The 17,069-nt window shown below is 35.9% G+C and overlaps 1 protein-coding gene across 2 annotated transcripts; it reads right to left on the reverse strand.

The window, feature by feature from the left end:
• Positions 1-10,271: 10,271 nt before the first annotated feature.
• Positions 10,272-16,685, reverse strand: LOC120075347 (erythroid differentiation factor-like protein). Of its 2 annotated transcripts, none has more exons than XR_005481305.2 (9): positions 16,260-16,633; positions 16,000-16,121; positions 15,106-15,313; positions 14,418-14,943; positions 14,098-14,349; positions 13,805-13,996; positions 13,647-13,721; positions 10,940-13,538; positions 10,272-10,746 (listed from the first exon to the last, which is right to left on the reverse strand). XR_005481305.2 is itself a non-coding variant. In XM_039028650.2 (9 exons), exons 1-9 carry the CDS (start codon positions 16,430-16,432, stop codon positions 10,432-10,434), a joined length of 4,386 nt encoding a protein of 1,461 aa, XP_038884578.1. In that variant the 5' UTR covers positions 16,433-16,685; the 3' UTR covers positions 10,272-10,431. The 2 variants fall into 2 exon arrangements, 1 of the variants encoding a protein (XP_038884578.1); XM_039028650.2 differs by having other exon boundaries at positions 11,016-13,538; positions 16,260-16,685.
• Positions 16,686-17,069: the final 384 nt, after the last annotated feature.

A 17,069-nucleotide genomic window follows, 5' to 3' on the forward strand; every position in this document is an offset into this window, starting at 1 on the left:
TTAGGGACGCAAGTTTTGGGAAAACTTCAAGTCTTCAACTCTTTTCTCCACTACTCAGAATCTTCACTATCTTTTCAGCTATCTTTTTAGTTTTCAGTTCTACAAAAAAAAAAAAAAATAATAATAATAATTTGACCCTCTCTTTGTTTTTCTTACAATGACCGAGGCGCTGGATTGCGGCGATGTTACGCGAAGAAGCATTCATCTTATTCCATCACCGCAACCCACAGAAGAAGGATCGATGCAAGGATGGATGCGTTAACACAATGCAGGCGACAGCGCAAAATTTGGGGGTGTACTCTTCCTTATCTTTATTTCAAAATTTGCGTTATCACATTGCATTTCGCTTTTCAAAGTTTATCACTGCATCCTTCTTGATTACCGCAATCATTTAACAAGTAGATAAATTTAGTAGTTTACTGCATTCTGTTTCTTTGCCAAGTAAGATTTCAATGATGAAAAATATGCTTCTATTTCTTTTGTATATATTAGAGTCAACTTAATCTTAAGATAGTCACCTCATAAAATATTTCTAGAAGTTAGGGGTTTGCTAGCTTTCTTTCAAATTCTCTTTACAACGCATTTTTGGACCATCGCATGACTTATTTTAATCTTTTAGGCAATGAAGACATTGCCGCATTTAAATTTAGGGGTGAGATATTTGTTCCGACCTTACAAAATATATATATATATATATATATATATATATATATATTGAGAATAACAACACCACTGTCAACATAAAGGGGAAACCCATGTTGATAAGAGTTAAGTTGTGAAAGGCACTTACCCGTAGTTGGATGTCCGCATGACACACGTGGGGGCAGGCCAAAACGAAAGTAAGTTACCAGGATCAACGCATAAATCAATGACCGCAACTCCAATGCCAAATCGGTATGAGTTTAGTCTGAGAAACAGTGCATTGCTCGTAGTTGGACATGACACCGTGGGGGCAAGCCAAAACGAAGGCAAGGCACTCGGATCAGCGCAAGGTCAGAAAAAAATAGCAATAAAGAAAATTTTTTGCAAGGATAAATCATTTAACACCCCGGTGGAAAATTTTCTTTTTGAAATAAATCATGCGATGTTCCGAAATTCATAAAGACCTTTTGAAAGTTAAGCTTGCAATCCCTAAGTCTTAGAAATATTTTAGGAAGATATTTGAATAAGACTTAAGGAAATTCTAGCAACTAGGATCTGAACGAAATATCCTTGAGAAATCTAGGAAAGAAAACTTTACGGTTAACTTCCTAAAGGAATCTTTAGCTTATGCTTGAGGACAAGCATTGTTTAAATTTGGGGGTGTGATAACGGGCAGAAATGCACGTTATCATAGTGCTAAGTTCTTAAACAATATTGGATTGCGTTGATAGAATATGTTAAATTGCGTCCATTAAGCATAAATTCTACAATATTGCGGCCGCATGCGTCCAACGCATTAGAACAGTTGATCTTTATATTTTTGTACAGAATAATGCGTTAACGGAATGTAAAGAATGTGATCATAGGAATACACCGGTCAAGCACAACTTCACCGCAAGACTTTGCATTGATCGGCTCGCAAATATCCACCCAAGAAGAATCACCGCAACATGGTGGACGCATCCGGACAAAAGGACAATTAAGATCGATGGGACAGAAAGCTGATAGCAGTCGGATCCAAATTAAGTTGACAACCGATAACGGTCACAAAGTACATCCAGCTTTATCAGTGACAACTATCTGGCGCATCAGTCAGGAATTAAAGCTGTCCCATCTGTACAACTAGGAGAGAGAAACCGCCTTTCACCTTTGATGCCCTATAAATACCAAGTGCATTCTTCAGAGAAGGAGTTAAGCAGTCGATTACTCCATCACTTTACAAGTTCACACGTCTATTCATAGTTTTCTTTTCCATTTCACGGCGGAGCTAGAGAAGAGTGGTGACGCCGGAGATCGTCCAAGGCGGCTCGAGAGAGAACCTCGAGGCGTAAAGGCGGAGAGCGGGTTGACTCTCGCGAAAGCGAGAATATCTTTAGAGCACGAGTAGAACAGTGTAACACCTAGTGGCAAGAAATTGCTCTAGGCTCTTTACTATACTTGCATTGTTATTCTGTACTTCATCTTTTATCTATTCAATGGAAGTTCTATTTCTACATCCGCTCACTCTCTTAATACGCATGAGTATCTAAACTAGTTGAATGGGTTGAGAAGAACTAAGCTAACATGATCTAGGAAGTTCATTGATTGCGATTATCTTGTTTTATGCTGTGCGAAACATCCCTTTAAAGTTGCTCAAGAAAGAATCTAAAGAAAGAACCTAATGTCTCAAGAGAGCGAGGTTAGAATATGACTTGAAAGAGCAAGATTAGGCTTGTATAAACAAGAAATTGGAACTTAGAGATAAGCTCTTTTTGTCAACTTGCATCGCATGCATCCTAGGAATAGGAATGATATTATGCGGTTGCATATTTGTGTGAATGTCATATTGTCATTGCATAAAAAGAAATAGAGGTTTATGTGTAAACCTTGTAGACTTATCGCACATTTGTCGCATGCGTTCTAGCCTTAGAAGTCATTGCATTCACGCCGAGAGGTGGTTTACTATTGTATGCATGTTGTAGATCGCAAGGCATGAACGCAACCTAGGGAATATTAGCCAAAGCCTTTCTCAACCCGTTCACCGCATATTCATCGTATTTCCCATTGCCAACTCTTTTCGAACTCTGTCGCATTTATTATTATTTTCATTAACGCAACAACAAACCAACCACCTTATTTGTTTTACCGGTTATCGCAAAGTTTTCATAAGAAAATTATCAACGCAAACTATTTTCACAAGTCTCTGTGATCGACCCTGGACTTACCAGGAAACTTAGAGGAGTTTACACTTGGATTCCGTTGGGGAAACTTGAGTGTACAACGCTATCCATCAACACATATCATCCACAATTTCCATACTTAATAAAATATTACATCATTAACCACAAAACCAATAAACTAAGATTCAATGTTATCTTCTATAACTTAAACATGAATGTGGAGACATATAGGTGGATCATGTTTAAATGATAACCTAAATGGTTTGTAGTAGATGGATAGGGCTGGATACCTTATCCTAGTGACACTACGAATACGATATGCATTGTAGTTGTTACAATTGTTGTAAAGTGTTACAAATAAGATGATCCTGATCATTCATATGGAGATATGTGAGCAAGGGTATTCTGTACAAAGAGTTTATAGAAGACCAGACCACGAAATGAATAGTCTCTCTAATAACATCGTTGATAGAAGAGACTTACATTTCACCATGATGACCATAGGTGACTTGACTTGAATCCTGAGTGAATTGTGAACTCCTTCCTATGAAGGCGGTCTTTTGATCTATATGGGTGAGAGCGGCCGGTATCGTCGACTCAATATACCTACCATTTTGAGAATTCGTCTGATTGGGGAGTTGGGATTGCAACTTCACAAGAAGGAATTTACTCATTCTCTATAGTTAGAGTAAGTAAAGAATTGCTCCCTCAAGGGCTCATTTCGGGGCTTAACAATGTGGCATCACATCCTCTCCTGGCCCGAAAGGGATTCGGTTATAGTTGGACTATAACTTATTGTTCACTAAAGGAATATGTGGTACTTAAGGAGATAGATGTAACTACAGGGACAAAACAATAATTTTGGCCCAACTGTACTTACGAGCAATTTATGAAGAGTCAATATTCTTTTGATTGGTTATATCCAATGGACATAGAAATATATCTGTGGTTCGAAGAGTGTAGCTATCAGTCTTTAGTGGAGTGACTGACAATTAATGGAAGTTAGTTAATTTAGTTCAAGAGTTCAATTAATTAATCAAGTACCATTGGAGCTTCAACCTATAAGTCCATAAGGTCCTTTGGTAGCTCAATTGGGATTAATGAGAATCTAATTAAATTTGGATTAATTTGAATTGTTCAAATTAATTGAGGGAATTAATTATATATGATATAATTAATATAATGTATTTGATACATTATAACATAAAGCTTTATTTAAGAGAAAATAAATATTTGAATTTGATTCAAATATTAATTATATGAATGTGATTCATTTAAATGTTATATGTTAAATTTAATCTGAATTTGATTCGTATTAAATACTTTATGGTAAATGAGAGAATGTTAAACTATAGATTATATGTTAAGATATAACATATAGTTTAATATATGATATATATATGATATATATATATATATATATATATATATATATATATATATATATATATATATATATATATATATATTAATTAATTTAAAAAGATTTTTTTAAAAATTAATACGTTATTGATAACTCTCTCTCCTTAATTCTCTCTTTAACATGAGAGAGATAAAAAGGTAGTTTTTTAAAGAAATCAAACATGAGGATTTCCATGAGCAGCGAAATGATCGTTCCGGATTCCATTCGTATTTAAACATACACAATGACAATCAACAAACGGAAACTAACTGGTCATGCAACATACGAAATTATAACATGTTAACAAAAGGAGAACCACCACACGAACACCGCGAACTCAACGAACGACATCCAATCGAGTTGAATACGACACCACCACAATGGCTACCTTAGTATTCTTGGTGTGAGAATTCAAAAGTGTGGGCTCTGTATGGACTCGGTTAGAGGAAGAGACAGGAGGAGTAACAATCGTGTAAACGATTGAGCAAGTGGGAGATGACAGAAGTTTATCATATGGACGATGCCCAATCGTTTAGCAAATGCTACACGATCGTTTAGCTAGTGAACTATCGTGTAGTGTTACTCCATGATCGTTTGGTCTCTCTTCAGCTATCTTTTAATGAATCCTATTCACTTGATAGCGATTCCTGAGAACTTGCCGAGAATGGAAACTCTTTCTCAACAACTACTAAATTAAAAAAAAAAAAAAAACATTTTTCTTTTTATCTCACGGTTACCATGAAACCACCAGTAACCTCCTACTCAATTGGTTATTAGAGAAAAAGATCTAATTATCCAATAATTAATATTATTATAAATATATATGATAACCAACTTATCATATTATATTTATAACATATAGTTTTAATATTTCATCTCATGAAACATGTAAACCATAGTTCTTTTTCTATTTTATGGTACTTAATATAAATCTCATTTACATTAATCCATCACTTGATGTATCTCATATATCACACCGATCATATCATATATAATCGAATTTCCTCTTGTCAATTTGAACATTTCAAATCAACACAAAGAACTGATTCTCAACTTGAATCCATTGAGCTACCAAGGGGACCTTATGGACTGTAGCTCGAAGCTCCAATGATACGTGAATAACTGACTAAACTCTTTAGTCACGGGATCCACCATCTGTTAACTGCCAGGCACTCCACTAAAGACCGACAGTTGAACTCTCCTTACTACAAATATATTATGTGTCCATGTCAACCAATCAACAGTACGATAACCCTTCACAGATCGCTCATAAGTACAACTGGGCCAATAACCGTTATGCCCCTGTAGTTACATCTAACTCTTTAAGTACCACTGATCCCTCTAATGAACATAAGTCATAGTCCTACTATGACTAAGTTCTCTCTTCTAAAGAGAAGTTGTGGCCACTATGTTCAAAACTCGAAATTAGCCCTTAAGGGAGCAATCTATCTACTTACTCCTGCTTCGGGGAAGGAGTGAATTCCATCTTGTGTAACTGAGTTCCCAGCTCCCAAATCAGATAAATCCCCAAAAAGGTAGGCATGTTGAGTTGTCAATCTGGCCACTCTCACCCATACTAATCAAAGGTCCGCCCTCAAAGGTAGGAGTTCCCAAAATACTCAAGATTGAGGTCATGTCACCTATGGTCATTTAGATGAGATATAAGGCTCAAGTATCAATGGTGTTATATAAAGAGACTATTCATCTCGTGGTCCAATCTTATACAAACTCTTTGTATAGGAAACCCCCCGTTCGCATGTCTCCACATGAATGGTCAGGATCTACCATCTGTAGTAGTTCACAATAATTGGAAACCTCTATAAAGTGGGTTGTATCCGTAGTGTCACTAGGATCAGGTATCCCTCCTTAATTCTTATACTACAAACCTTTTTAGATTATCATTTAAGGCATGATCCACTTGTATATCTCATATACATGCTTAAGTTTACATATAATAACCATGGAACTTTGTTTATTGGATATGAGTAATTGCCAAATAAAATAGCTCTTATTTTATTCATAACAATGTGTACAGATTATAAACTATGAGACTCTAGGAGAATTAAGACATCAATCCCAACAGTTTTATCTTCCTCTTCAAGGGGATACGCAGAACACTCCTCTTATGGAAAAAAAAAATCTCTCTACATAATTCTCTCTTAAAAAACTCTCTCTCTCCCTCTGCCAAAATTATTACAAGAAGCCCACAAAATTTTCTCTGATTCTCACCCATGAGAATATAGAGATTTCATTGTAGTGGTGTCTAGCCAATTGGGTTTTAGTGTTGCTGTTTTGGTGCATTCATATGTTAGTGGGAGAACGAGTTTTTTCGTGATCTGAGAGGAATTTCATGAAGTTTTTGGTCTTCAAGGGTAAGTATTTTTCATCCCTTTAATTCCTCTTTAAAATTCTATTAAGCATGATATATTAGAATGCATATCAACGTTTCTGTCCTCTGAAATTTATGTTGTTTTTTGTAAAATTAAAAATTGGGCTACGATTCACTTCTACATCGGGTGTTCATGCATCCTTCAAATTCATCAATTGATCTCCCGTTGTATTATGCAATCGAGTCTTCACAATATGCATGGCAGAAAATGTTCTCTCTACAGTAGTTGTGGCAACAAGTAAAATCAATGACAAAGTGGGTAATCTGTAAACTAATGAATAGACCTTGTCTTTATTTGTCATGATCATTTTTACTGCAAGATCACATATGTTTTTTAGTTCAACAAACTCAATATTTTGAACGCATATCAATAATATAATTTTGAAGTTGATCTTCAAGCATAGAGAGTTCAATAGCTGAAAAGTCTCTTGGATAAAATTGAGTAAGTTGACAAAGTTTTTTCTATCAAAAGAAACATATGAATTACTCGAATTTAGACATGTCACATAGAGAAGCAATTCAATATTTATTTCAGTAAAACAATTATTGAGCTCTCGAAGTTGCATATCAATAACGACATAGAAAACTACAACACGAAAATGGTGTAAATTTGTAATTGGTTGAGATTTTTTGCCTTTGTCATCCTCGAATTAGAAATAGGTTATCCATTTTAAAAACTTAAATATCATAATTATGACATAAATCATACTTAATAACAAATCGCAATTAGAGTCCCTTGTTTTCTGCGGCCTCTCTTTATAAATTTTGACTAAATTTATTACATTCACAATATATTGATATTTTTTTTTTTTTTGTAATGCTTGGGACAAGTCATTTGTGATTCCCAATATAATTTTTATAAAATGTATATGAAAAAAAAAGTTAAGAGATAGGATCGAACTTATTAGAATTTGTTTCATATTTTTGTCTTGAATTCGATCCACCTTGCACAATTGTCTCAAGTACATCAACTACTGAAGAGAACATTGTAATAAAACTCGTGGTATATCCAAACGGATGATAACAAATAATCCTCTAGCTTGAACTCTAAAATTAATTTAAAAAACCTATACGAGTAATGTAAATGTAAAAATAACATAGAAACAAATCAAGATATATAGAGCGTAATGTAAATATAAAAATGATGTACAAAAAAATAAACGATACCTCTTTAATAGAATGTTGTTGAAAGTTGAGATTGAAAAATGAATTTTGAAAAGAAAAAGAAAGTTTCTAAACTGCCTCTGTTTCCGATAAGAAAAAGTATTGTTCGATTATATATTTATTAAAAAAAGGCACATTATAATTAAAAGGCACATTGTTTAGTTCACTTTTCTTTATTCGAATTTACATGAGTTGGACTTAGAAATGAAAAAATTGTGGGACTCAAACAAGCAAAATCCCATGCCAATGAGCCAACACTAAATTTATTACTTTATAATTTATATCAAAAAATATAAAAGATGGATAGATTGAAGGGTACGTACTTCCACTGACCTTTACATGGCTTCCGTCTTGAGTAGAAATCCATTAAAATTTTGGATATAAAGGGAGATTTAATGGGTGCGGTAGTGACTGAAATAGTGTAGAAAGTGTTAGCATCCAAATTTTCACTGTCACATAATCTACTTAAAATATAAAATATAATAGCATTTAGAGAGAAGGAAGGCTGAAGATAAGCGAGAGAAAACCCTTTGATCCATTATATAAACGAGGAAGATGAATCTTTAAAGAGGCTGAGAGAGAAATTCTTAGCCAAAAAAATACGAATTTCTACTCCAATTTTGAAATGCTTATGAACAATTTTGGTAAAAAAATTAAAAGAGACATAAAAAGATTCAATTGTTGGAGTATTTTTTTTGGTAAATTAGGCAACGTTCTTTTTCAGTTATTGGCTTTTATTTAAAATTGATTTTTATGAATTGTTAAGTTGAGCATAATTGAAGTTACATGCATACAAAAAAAGTTTTGATGTGGCAGTAGAGAAGAAAACCACAGGGCCCACCTTACATAAATTATGGTTCAATGCATTCATTAATGCTACATTTTGATGTTCATGAAGAATCGATGATGCCAAAATATATCATTTCGATGTTTTTGTAAACATAAAAGGGACAACTTTTTGCTATCGGTTAGATGTAAGAAAAAGGAATTATGACAAAAGGCAAGAGTGAAGAGTGAAATAATTATTTATTTATTATTTAAAAAAAAAACCCTTCGGTACACTATCCACTGAACTTTTATATTGAGCTCTATGGCTTGGAACTTTGTTTAAACGAAAAGAAAGTTTTACAAATCTATAATATTGATATAATAATAAGTTGGGAAATAAAATTTGTACGAATAATCCAAAATTTTGACCAAAATGACGAATGACCATTTTCTAAAAAATAATTAACAAATGACATACTACTGACATCATATTCGAGTGAAATTATCAAAATAAACCCAGACATGTAAAAAAATTATCACACTCCTCTTTCTTTCCTTACTAAAAAACACTCTCATCTCTCTCTCTTCCTTTCCTTACTCACAAATCGCTCACTCTCGCTCTCTCTTTTCCTCATTCACAGATCACTCTCCTCTCACAACTGAAACTGGTATATGGTTTTCCGTTGAAGTTGGTTGCGTAGAAGAAGAAAGAGAAAAAAGAAAAAAAAAAGAAAAATCAATTTTGCCAAAGTTGCTCACCGGAGAAGAAGAAAAGAAGAGAGAGAAAAAGAAGTCGCTCACCAGAGAAGAAGAGGAAGATGGAGAGAAGAAAAGAAGAAACTCGTCGGAGAAGGAGAAGAAGAAACGAAAAGAATTTGAAGGGCAAAATTGAAATAAAGAAAATATAATGCACATGCAGGAGAGTCAGCTTGCTAAGATTCTTATTAACTTCTAATTTTGCTATATCATCCAATTTACCTAATAAATGGGATTCTTCAACTTGATTTAGGAATATTCGAAAACACAAACAAATTTAAAGCAAATAGAACATTAAGGCCACATTTACTAATTCATAATAAAAATTGGTATAACCGTAATAAAACTCCACCAATAGATCAATCGTAATTGGTACAATTGCAAACGTAATTAGATTGTTTTTATCACGTTTACTTAGAATATGAATCTGTCACATTTTCTTACAGATTCATAATTCTCGTGGGATAAACGTGACCTAAGATTTGAAAAGGAAAAAAAACAAAAACAGAATTCCAATCAACAAAGGGGATGTTGACCAAAACCAAGGTTGTATGGTTTAATTAAACGACACAAATCTTAATACAGAAAACAATAAAATTATATCAGCAAATTCCACCACAAGATCGACGGATGAAGAATCAGAAGAAATAACAATTAGAATTTGGAAAAAGGATAGATCAGCCTGACAAAAATGCTAGAAGGAAGAATTTCCAAAATTCCTTATTTCTTCTCTTAAAAACCAAACATAGCACACCACTATTTCTTCTCTTCTCTCCTCATTTCTCCTAATCTCTCTCTCAAGAGTGAAATGCTCATCAGAAAAGCACAAAAAAGGCCTTCACCATTCACCAGCTTATTGTGAAATGCCCATAAAAAAAAGCATGATAAGTTCCTCACACCAAAAGAAATTGTCTGAGCTAATACGAGAAATGGTCCGAGCTAATAGCCCATCGTCGCCGCCCTATTGAGACTCACTATTGCAAAAGCAAGAGAAACTGAACACTATCCACCAACTTTCTATTGAACTCTGTGCCTTGGAAATTTGTTTCAACGACAATAAAGTTTGACAAGTCTATATTCTATTCTTGATTTGATGTGATAAAGTGAAAATGCTAAAAGTGAGTATACTACATATACATACAAGTAGTTAGTCAGCATTCCAGTTTTGATGTCCATATGGTATGCATCTTGTGCAGTTCTCTTAAGTCGCTGGACTTCAAAGACATTTTGTAAAGCTCCCTTAGCCTTGAAGCTTCACCAGATCTGTTGGGTGTCATATGAGCTTGAGATGCACAAGATTTGCCTGAACTTGTAGGAAGTGTCATTGCCACCATTTTCTTCAATAGCATTTGCAAATGATTCCAAAACCTTGAATGTATTTCAGAGTACTTCGTTTTCAGAGAATCTGCATCAGTATTGGAAATATGTCGTCCTTCAAGCATGCGAGAGAATGCCAATTCTAGCATCTGCAGAGGAAACAAAAAATGTTACCACATGCAAAACAAACTAGAGCTCGAAACTATTTTTGAGAATGGTCAATGACATGACGGACCATTTCCAAGAAAAGCCAATGAGGTGGCCTAGCAAACCAAACAACATCGGTTCGAAAATTGGAAAAAAAAGGCCTATTTCAAACTCAATGTACATAAATACGAATACCGGTGTATATGTTGAATCTCCATGAGTCACATAGTAAAATGCTTGAGGTAATGGAATGAGAGAGAGAGAGTCATACTGCATTTGAGTGTAAAGAGCTCGACAGGCTTAATGAAAGAGATGATCGTTCAACCAAAATGGTCAGATACATAGTGGGATGTGTTTTAGGGCCATAAAACTCCATGGCCTTCTGCCAATTCCTCTCAGCCAAGGAAGCATACTGTTTTACCCGTTGGGGAATGCCGTTATCATCTTTAGACAAGCTCTTTTTCCAGCCATCTGACTCCAAATACTTCAAAGAACAATTCTTTTGATAACAAGCTAGTTGGAAATAAGCATATGCAGCTTCCTGTTTACGTATGTCACCCAGAGATTCATATATAGATAGTGCCTCCCTAATGGCATCATTTGCTGAAATCTTGTGCTTTTTCAATCCTTTCTTGGCTCCTCTATTGTGAGAATTTGTGTAAACTGACCCAACATCTTCCAATGTTTCAATATCATGTACCTCGTTTATATCTAGCCTTGCCAAAAGCATACCAAGCCGCAGATACGTGTGAGCGAGCTGTGTGTAAACCTCAGCCCTCAGGTTGCCGGGCACAGCAATAGAATCTTCAGCAACACCATTTAGTTCGTTTTTTGCTGCCCCATAATATCTTAGCGATTCAGTATATTCAAGTTCGGCAGTCTCCAATGCTTGATAATATGCATTCTGTACAATTGCATTTACTTTTAGTTCTTCTATTTTTGAAACTATCTCCTCAGCTAATGCTCGCCTCCCATGACCCAAATTGCAGTTAATCAGTATGATGTTTGTATGATCAGAAACAGCTCTAAATGCCTCAATGGCACCTGCAAATGCCGTTTCAGCTTTTTTCAGCTCTTTCCTTTCAAGTCTCCACCGACCTAGTTCATTGCAAACCCAGCCCTTTTTACTCATAACAGATTGCAGTTCAACAGATCCAGCTGGGAGTTGCCCTAACGCCTTTCTAACTTCTTCATAACAGCTTAGGGCTGCAGTTAGATTGCATTCTGATCCTCTAGAAACAGGACCCCCAAGATACTTAAATATTCCACCATTTTTAACTTTCTGAGATTCCTTAGAATTCACATGAGATTGAGAAGTTGCACTAAGAACATTACCGCAAGTCTCCACATTATCCTCCACTTCTTCAGAATTACCCACAGAAAATTTTGCCCCAGAATGAACGATATTGCTAGTTTCTACTGGGATTCGAGCATTTCTTTTCGGCTCTAGATGTCTAGGGTTAGAGCCCATTCCATTCTCAATCTTTGGACAATTATAATCATGATCACGATCTCCTGAGAGTGAGTGGGCAGTCGAAGTCTTCAAATGCGTCTTTTTATTGTGTTTTCTACTGTAGCCAATTGATTCCCTCCTACTACTGCTAGCACTGCTTCCACTGTTTGCCCTATCACTCTGGCAGCTGCAGTTTACCAAGGAGCAAGCATTGCAGTTTTTAAATTTCCCAAGCTTCTTTTTGAGCCGATTAACTTCTTTCACGACTTCAGATGAGATCTTCAATTCCCTTGTGGAAAAGTTGTTTTCTGCTTTTTCAGAGGCTTCTCTACCGTATATAGAATGGAACTCCACGTATACATCTCCAACTAATGTCCACGTCTTGGCCCAAAACAGATAAGTGGATGAATAATGATCTAATGAAAGGTCACCACAGTGCAAATCAACTTCTTTCAGATCTTGATTGAATGATCTCAACTTCACATCTTTATCATTCAATTTATTCTGCAAGAGTGGGGTGCCGACCATTGAGGAAATGAATCTAGTCTCTTCAAGCTCCTGAGGCATAGATCCATAAACAAGACATGCCAATTCTACAACTTTTAAGGCCTGATGCAGCTGACCGTCCTCCTTATATGCTTGGCCAAGAGCTAAATAAGACTCCCCAAGCAAGAGAACCAATTTCCATAATCTATGGTCCAATTTTGATTTTGGAAGCCATTCACGAAGGTCACAGACTTCAATACAGTCAACATCACCACATGCACAGACAGAGATATTAATAGGAGAAGGTAGGCTATCATGCACCGCACCAATATGGTCCACCATCTTTGGTTCTGAGCTTTGTAGCTGGCGCATCCATCTAAGAGACTTGATAGCTTGAGAAACATGATGTATTGCAGCTAACTTGGAAGATATTGGATCAGCAACAGTCTGAACTACATGTGAGGCAGTTGGAGAAACATTACAGACTGCAAAGCTTTCCTCGTCATGGGAAATTTCTGCCACCACCGGTGGTTCTATCTCCTGTGGATCTCTCAACGATATCATTCTTGGAGAAGATTCATAGACCTCTGATGTTATTGATGAAGAAGCTTCCGACAACAAATTTTGATGATGTGGATCGCCTTCTCCAAGTTGTTCTTCTCCTACAAGAGAGGAGGAACCTTCATATTTACCTGTTTCTGATAAACTGCTTAAAAAGTCCAACGACTCTTCTTCTTCAGCATCCACAACTTCAACTTCACATCCCAGTGGGAGAGAATCCAATGTTAATTCTAAATCTTCGTCGTAGTTTAAAATGAGCCTTGCAAACTGTTCATGCGCAAATGCACGAACCACCTGCTTACCACAGCCTTGATTGTCAGTTATCTAGATATTAAAGTAAAACTTGACCACAAAACACAAACAGATGCAATCATAAGGTACTGTTGGAAATGATATCATTACCAAGTGATCAGGCTCATCAAGAAAATCTAAACACTTCTTAAAGAACCTCGCACATTTGACCTTGTTAGATGGATTCTGCAAAAGAGACAACTATAATTACAACAACCAACCATTTCCAATATGCAAAAACAAGAAATAGAAGCATAAATCTTCCTCACCATAGAAAGAGAGAGTCGGTGGGCTATACGGTAGAGGAGTGTGCCAAATGAAAATAAGGAGTCACATCTTCCTCTATATAGCATCGAGGGTAAGGAATTCGAGCTATCATCAAAATCACTAGGGGAATGGTTCTTAGGGATTAGAGAAAGATCAAAAAGTTGAATCCCATCTTCACCCACACCTTTATAAAGCTGCAAATATTTGAAATTAAGTATATCTGCGAGGTTAATAATCCACCTAGAATTATCTTATGGTTCATATGAGAGATATGGGAAGAAACTTGTAATATTACCCAATAAGCCCCAGGATCTTGTTTGCAGTTTTCTTGGAGAAATCTCAAGACAGAAAGGCCATTTTGTTGTACCACATAAGGATGGAAAGCAGGGGTACCATCATCAGAGACCCCTTTTAATAGGAATATATCATCTGTCTTCAGAAGCTCATATCCCTGAACAACACCATTTTCATGATAACAAATGGCTAATTCAGGAACACTTGCCATGACATTATCAAGCCAAGCTTCAAGCCAAGTTAGTGGAGTGACCTGAAAAAAGAAGTGTTAACATAATAATAATCATTAAACACAGGTAAGTCTACAACACCATATCCCACCTGTCGAGTAATATCCCATAAATGCAAACTCACAGCGATATACTTTTCATTACTGAACAGAAGCAGGTCACTACCAATTAGCATACGAAAATTGTAAAATTGCCAAAACAGAACTCGTAGGAACTCATCATCACCAACACTTCTATGCTTTTCAGACTCTTGATTTGAGCACCTGGGCTTCCCACCAACTTCTGAAACCTTTTTGACTGGATCATGCTTCTTACTTCTTTTACCCTTCTTACTTCCCCAAAAGAACGCATCTTGCTTAACTTCCTTATATTGGGCACAAGAATTAAAATCCTTTTGTGAAACACCATCAGTCTGCTCCAGGACCTGAGATGTACTTCCTCCAGGAAGAACAGATGACTTAGACTGCTCCTCTGGTGTAGCATGATAAGTTGGAGGACAATCACAAGCCTCCATTCTAACTGAATGCATAGCAAAATTCAAAAATAAAGATTGTTCCGCACACTTTGATTGATTTTTATGTCTCCTAACCAGCTTTTCTCCTTCTTCACCATCAGGCCTACACTTCCACCAAGAAGATCAATGAAAAATTGACATCACACTTACATTTTCCATGGCATCTAACAACCAAAATAAATCACCATAAACAATGATAAAAATGTTCGTGACAAACGGTAGGACTAAAATTCTAACGGGAATGAAAAGACTGCCACATACATACCCTGTACTCAGAACAAGTGCTTGTCCAATGCGATAAACAACAATTGATAACCGGGCCTTTGAATAAGGCATTTTAAAGATCTGCTTAAGAATGTCAGCTGGAGCTATCACATCTATTTCATCTCCATATTCAACCAAACCAGATACAGCAAGAGCTTCACATTTTCTGGTAAGATTTGAAGCAACAGCACCCCCATCCCAAGGTAAATCTGAAACACGTGAATGCTAGTGTCATCCAAATAATATCAAAACCATAAGAAAGTAAAATTAAAATGTCCCAAAGGGGTTAACCACTTCAAGGAAGATCTTAAAAAATCATAAAGAACTGTTGCCCAATAGAATGGAATGGAAACTCCCAAAAAAAAAAAAAAAAAAAAAAAAAACAACAGTCTGCAGACTTTCAATTGTCCCTTTGGCATAAATTGCCTATAAACATAACAAAAATTGGAAAATTGGAAAATAGGGTTTCTCTCTAATTACAGATGCAATTGACACTCTAATCTAGATCAAGGGAAATAATATCTCCTTTCTCCCTTGATTTCTATTCACCTTTTATGTTCAAGATTCCATGCATTATTAATTATCAACCGTGATGGATTCCCAGTGCCACAGAAATGAAATAGTTCGTTAAGTCAAATGTGTTCTTCCCAAGACTAAAAAAAAGGCATTTCAGTTCTTTGACAAGAAACAGTCAACAGAAGTTGCAGTTATCTACTCCCACTTCAGAATTGCGTAGGGCTACTATATCAAACTAAACAGATATCTCGCGTCAACACAATAAGTTAATTTATATTTGTCGCAAGCCAGATCGTTAAACTACTAGGTTTGAACTATGTTCGGAAATGCGCTATATCAGCAAAATTATTATCACTAAACATAAACGGCAGAAACAAACCTCCAGCGTCTTTTGACTGAAGTGCCCCAATCGGGAGAATCTTTTCATGGGAGTTAGAAGGAAGTGGAGGTAAATTGAGATCTGTCTCAGTCGGAAGCACTCGATACCGCGGAGCTGTCACGCTTTCACAAACAAAACCGACCAAAAAACCAAATTAAGAAAACTTCACTCTAAAATGTAAACAAGAAGAAAGTAGTTCCCATAAATGTGATGAGGAATAGAAGAACAAATAGAAAAGGAGGGAAAAAGAAGTTCAATACGTTTGGCGCGAAGGAACAAGAGCAGAATTGAAGGCGTGGAATTCTTTATCAGTGGGAACGGGGATAGAGCCGCAGAGAAAACCACTGGCAGGTTTTGGCCTCACTATTTCAAGTTTTCCGATGCATTGAACCTCTCGCGAGGAACCCTCAGAAGACGCCGGCGACGCCTCCATGGAATTAACGTCAACGCCGATGAGTTTAGGGATCTTCTTCTCGGAAGTTCTGAAGAGTGTCTGAGTTTATGGATACGGCGGTTCCAGCATCCCGGCGTCTGTCCGTCCGTCGATTGGTGGAATTCGAAGCCGATTGTCGATGGCCTTCGAAAGTGCAAAATAATCATTTTTCGATTTTTTATTTTTCTAAATATGATAAATGTTTAGTCTTCTAGGAGTTTCCATTTTATCTTTAGTATGAACTTCAATTTTCAAATGGGGCATTTGCACGGCAAAACAAAATACTAACATATAAAAATTTTAAGGCCCACTCATATTTGTTGTTTGTAAAAATGGCAAAAACAAATCCCAACTCACATATAAAATGTCACAAATGCTTTCACTATACTGATATACACTTGACACCCTACTAACATACTAATACACTCAAGTATACTGAAATGTCTCAAATTTTATTAAAAGATGATGAAATGAATACAAATGGCCATATTTATAGGGAAGACAGTCGATTAACCTATTGAAGATGAAGGAACTTTTAACGAAGAGCATCCATGAGCGTGTTCGGATCTTTTCTATTTCATTTTGACTGAAATTACCACACACACATTTTAACAAACAGTTATGCAATTTACACTAA

Source organism: Benincasa hispida, chromosome 4, assembly GCF_027475165.1.
Source record: "Benincasa hispida cultivar pf3 chromosome 4, pf3_genome.v1.1, whole genome shotgun sequence".
Lineage (NCBI taxonomy): Eukaryota > Viridiplantae > Streptophyta > Magnoliopsida > Cucurbitales > Cucurbitaceae > Benincasa > Benincasa hispida.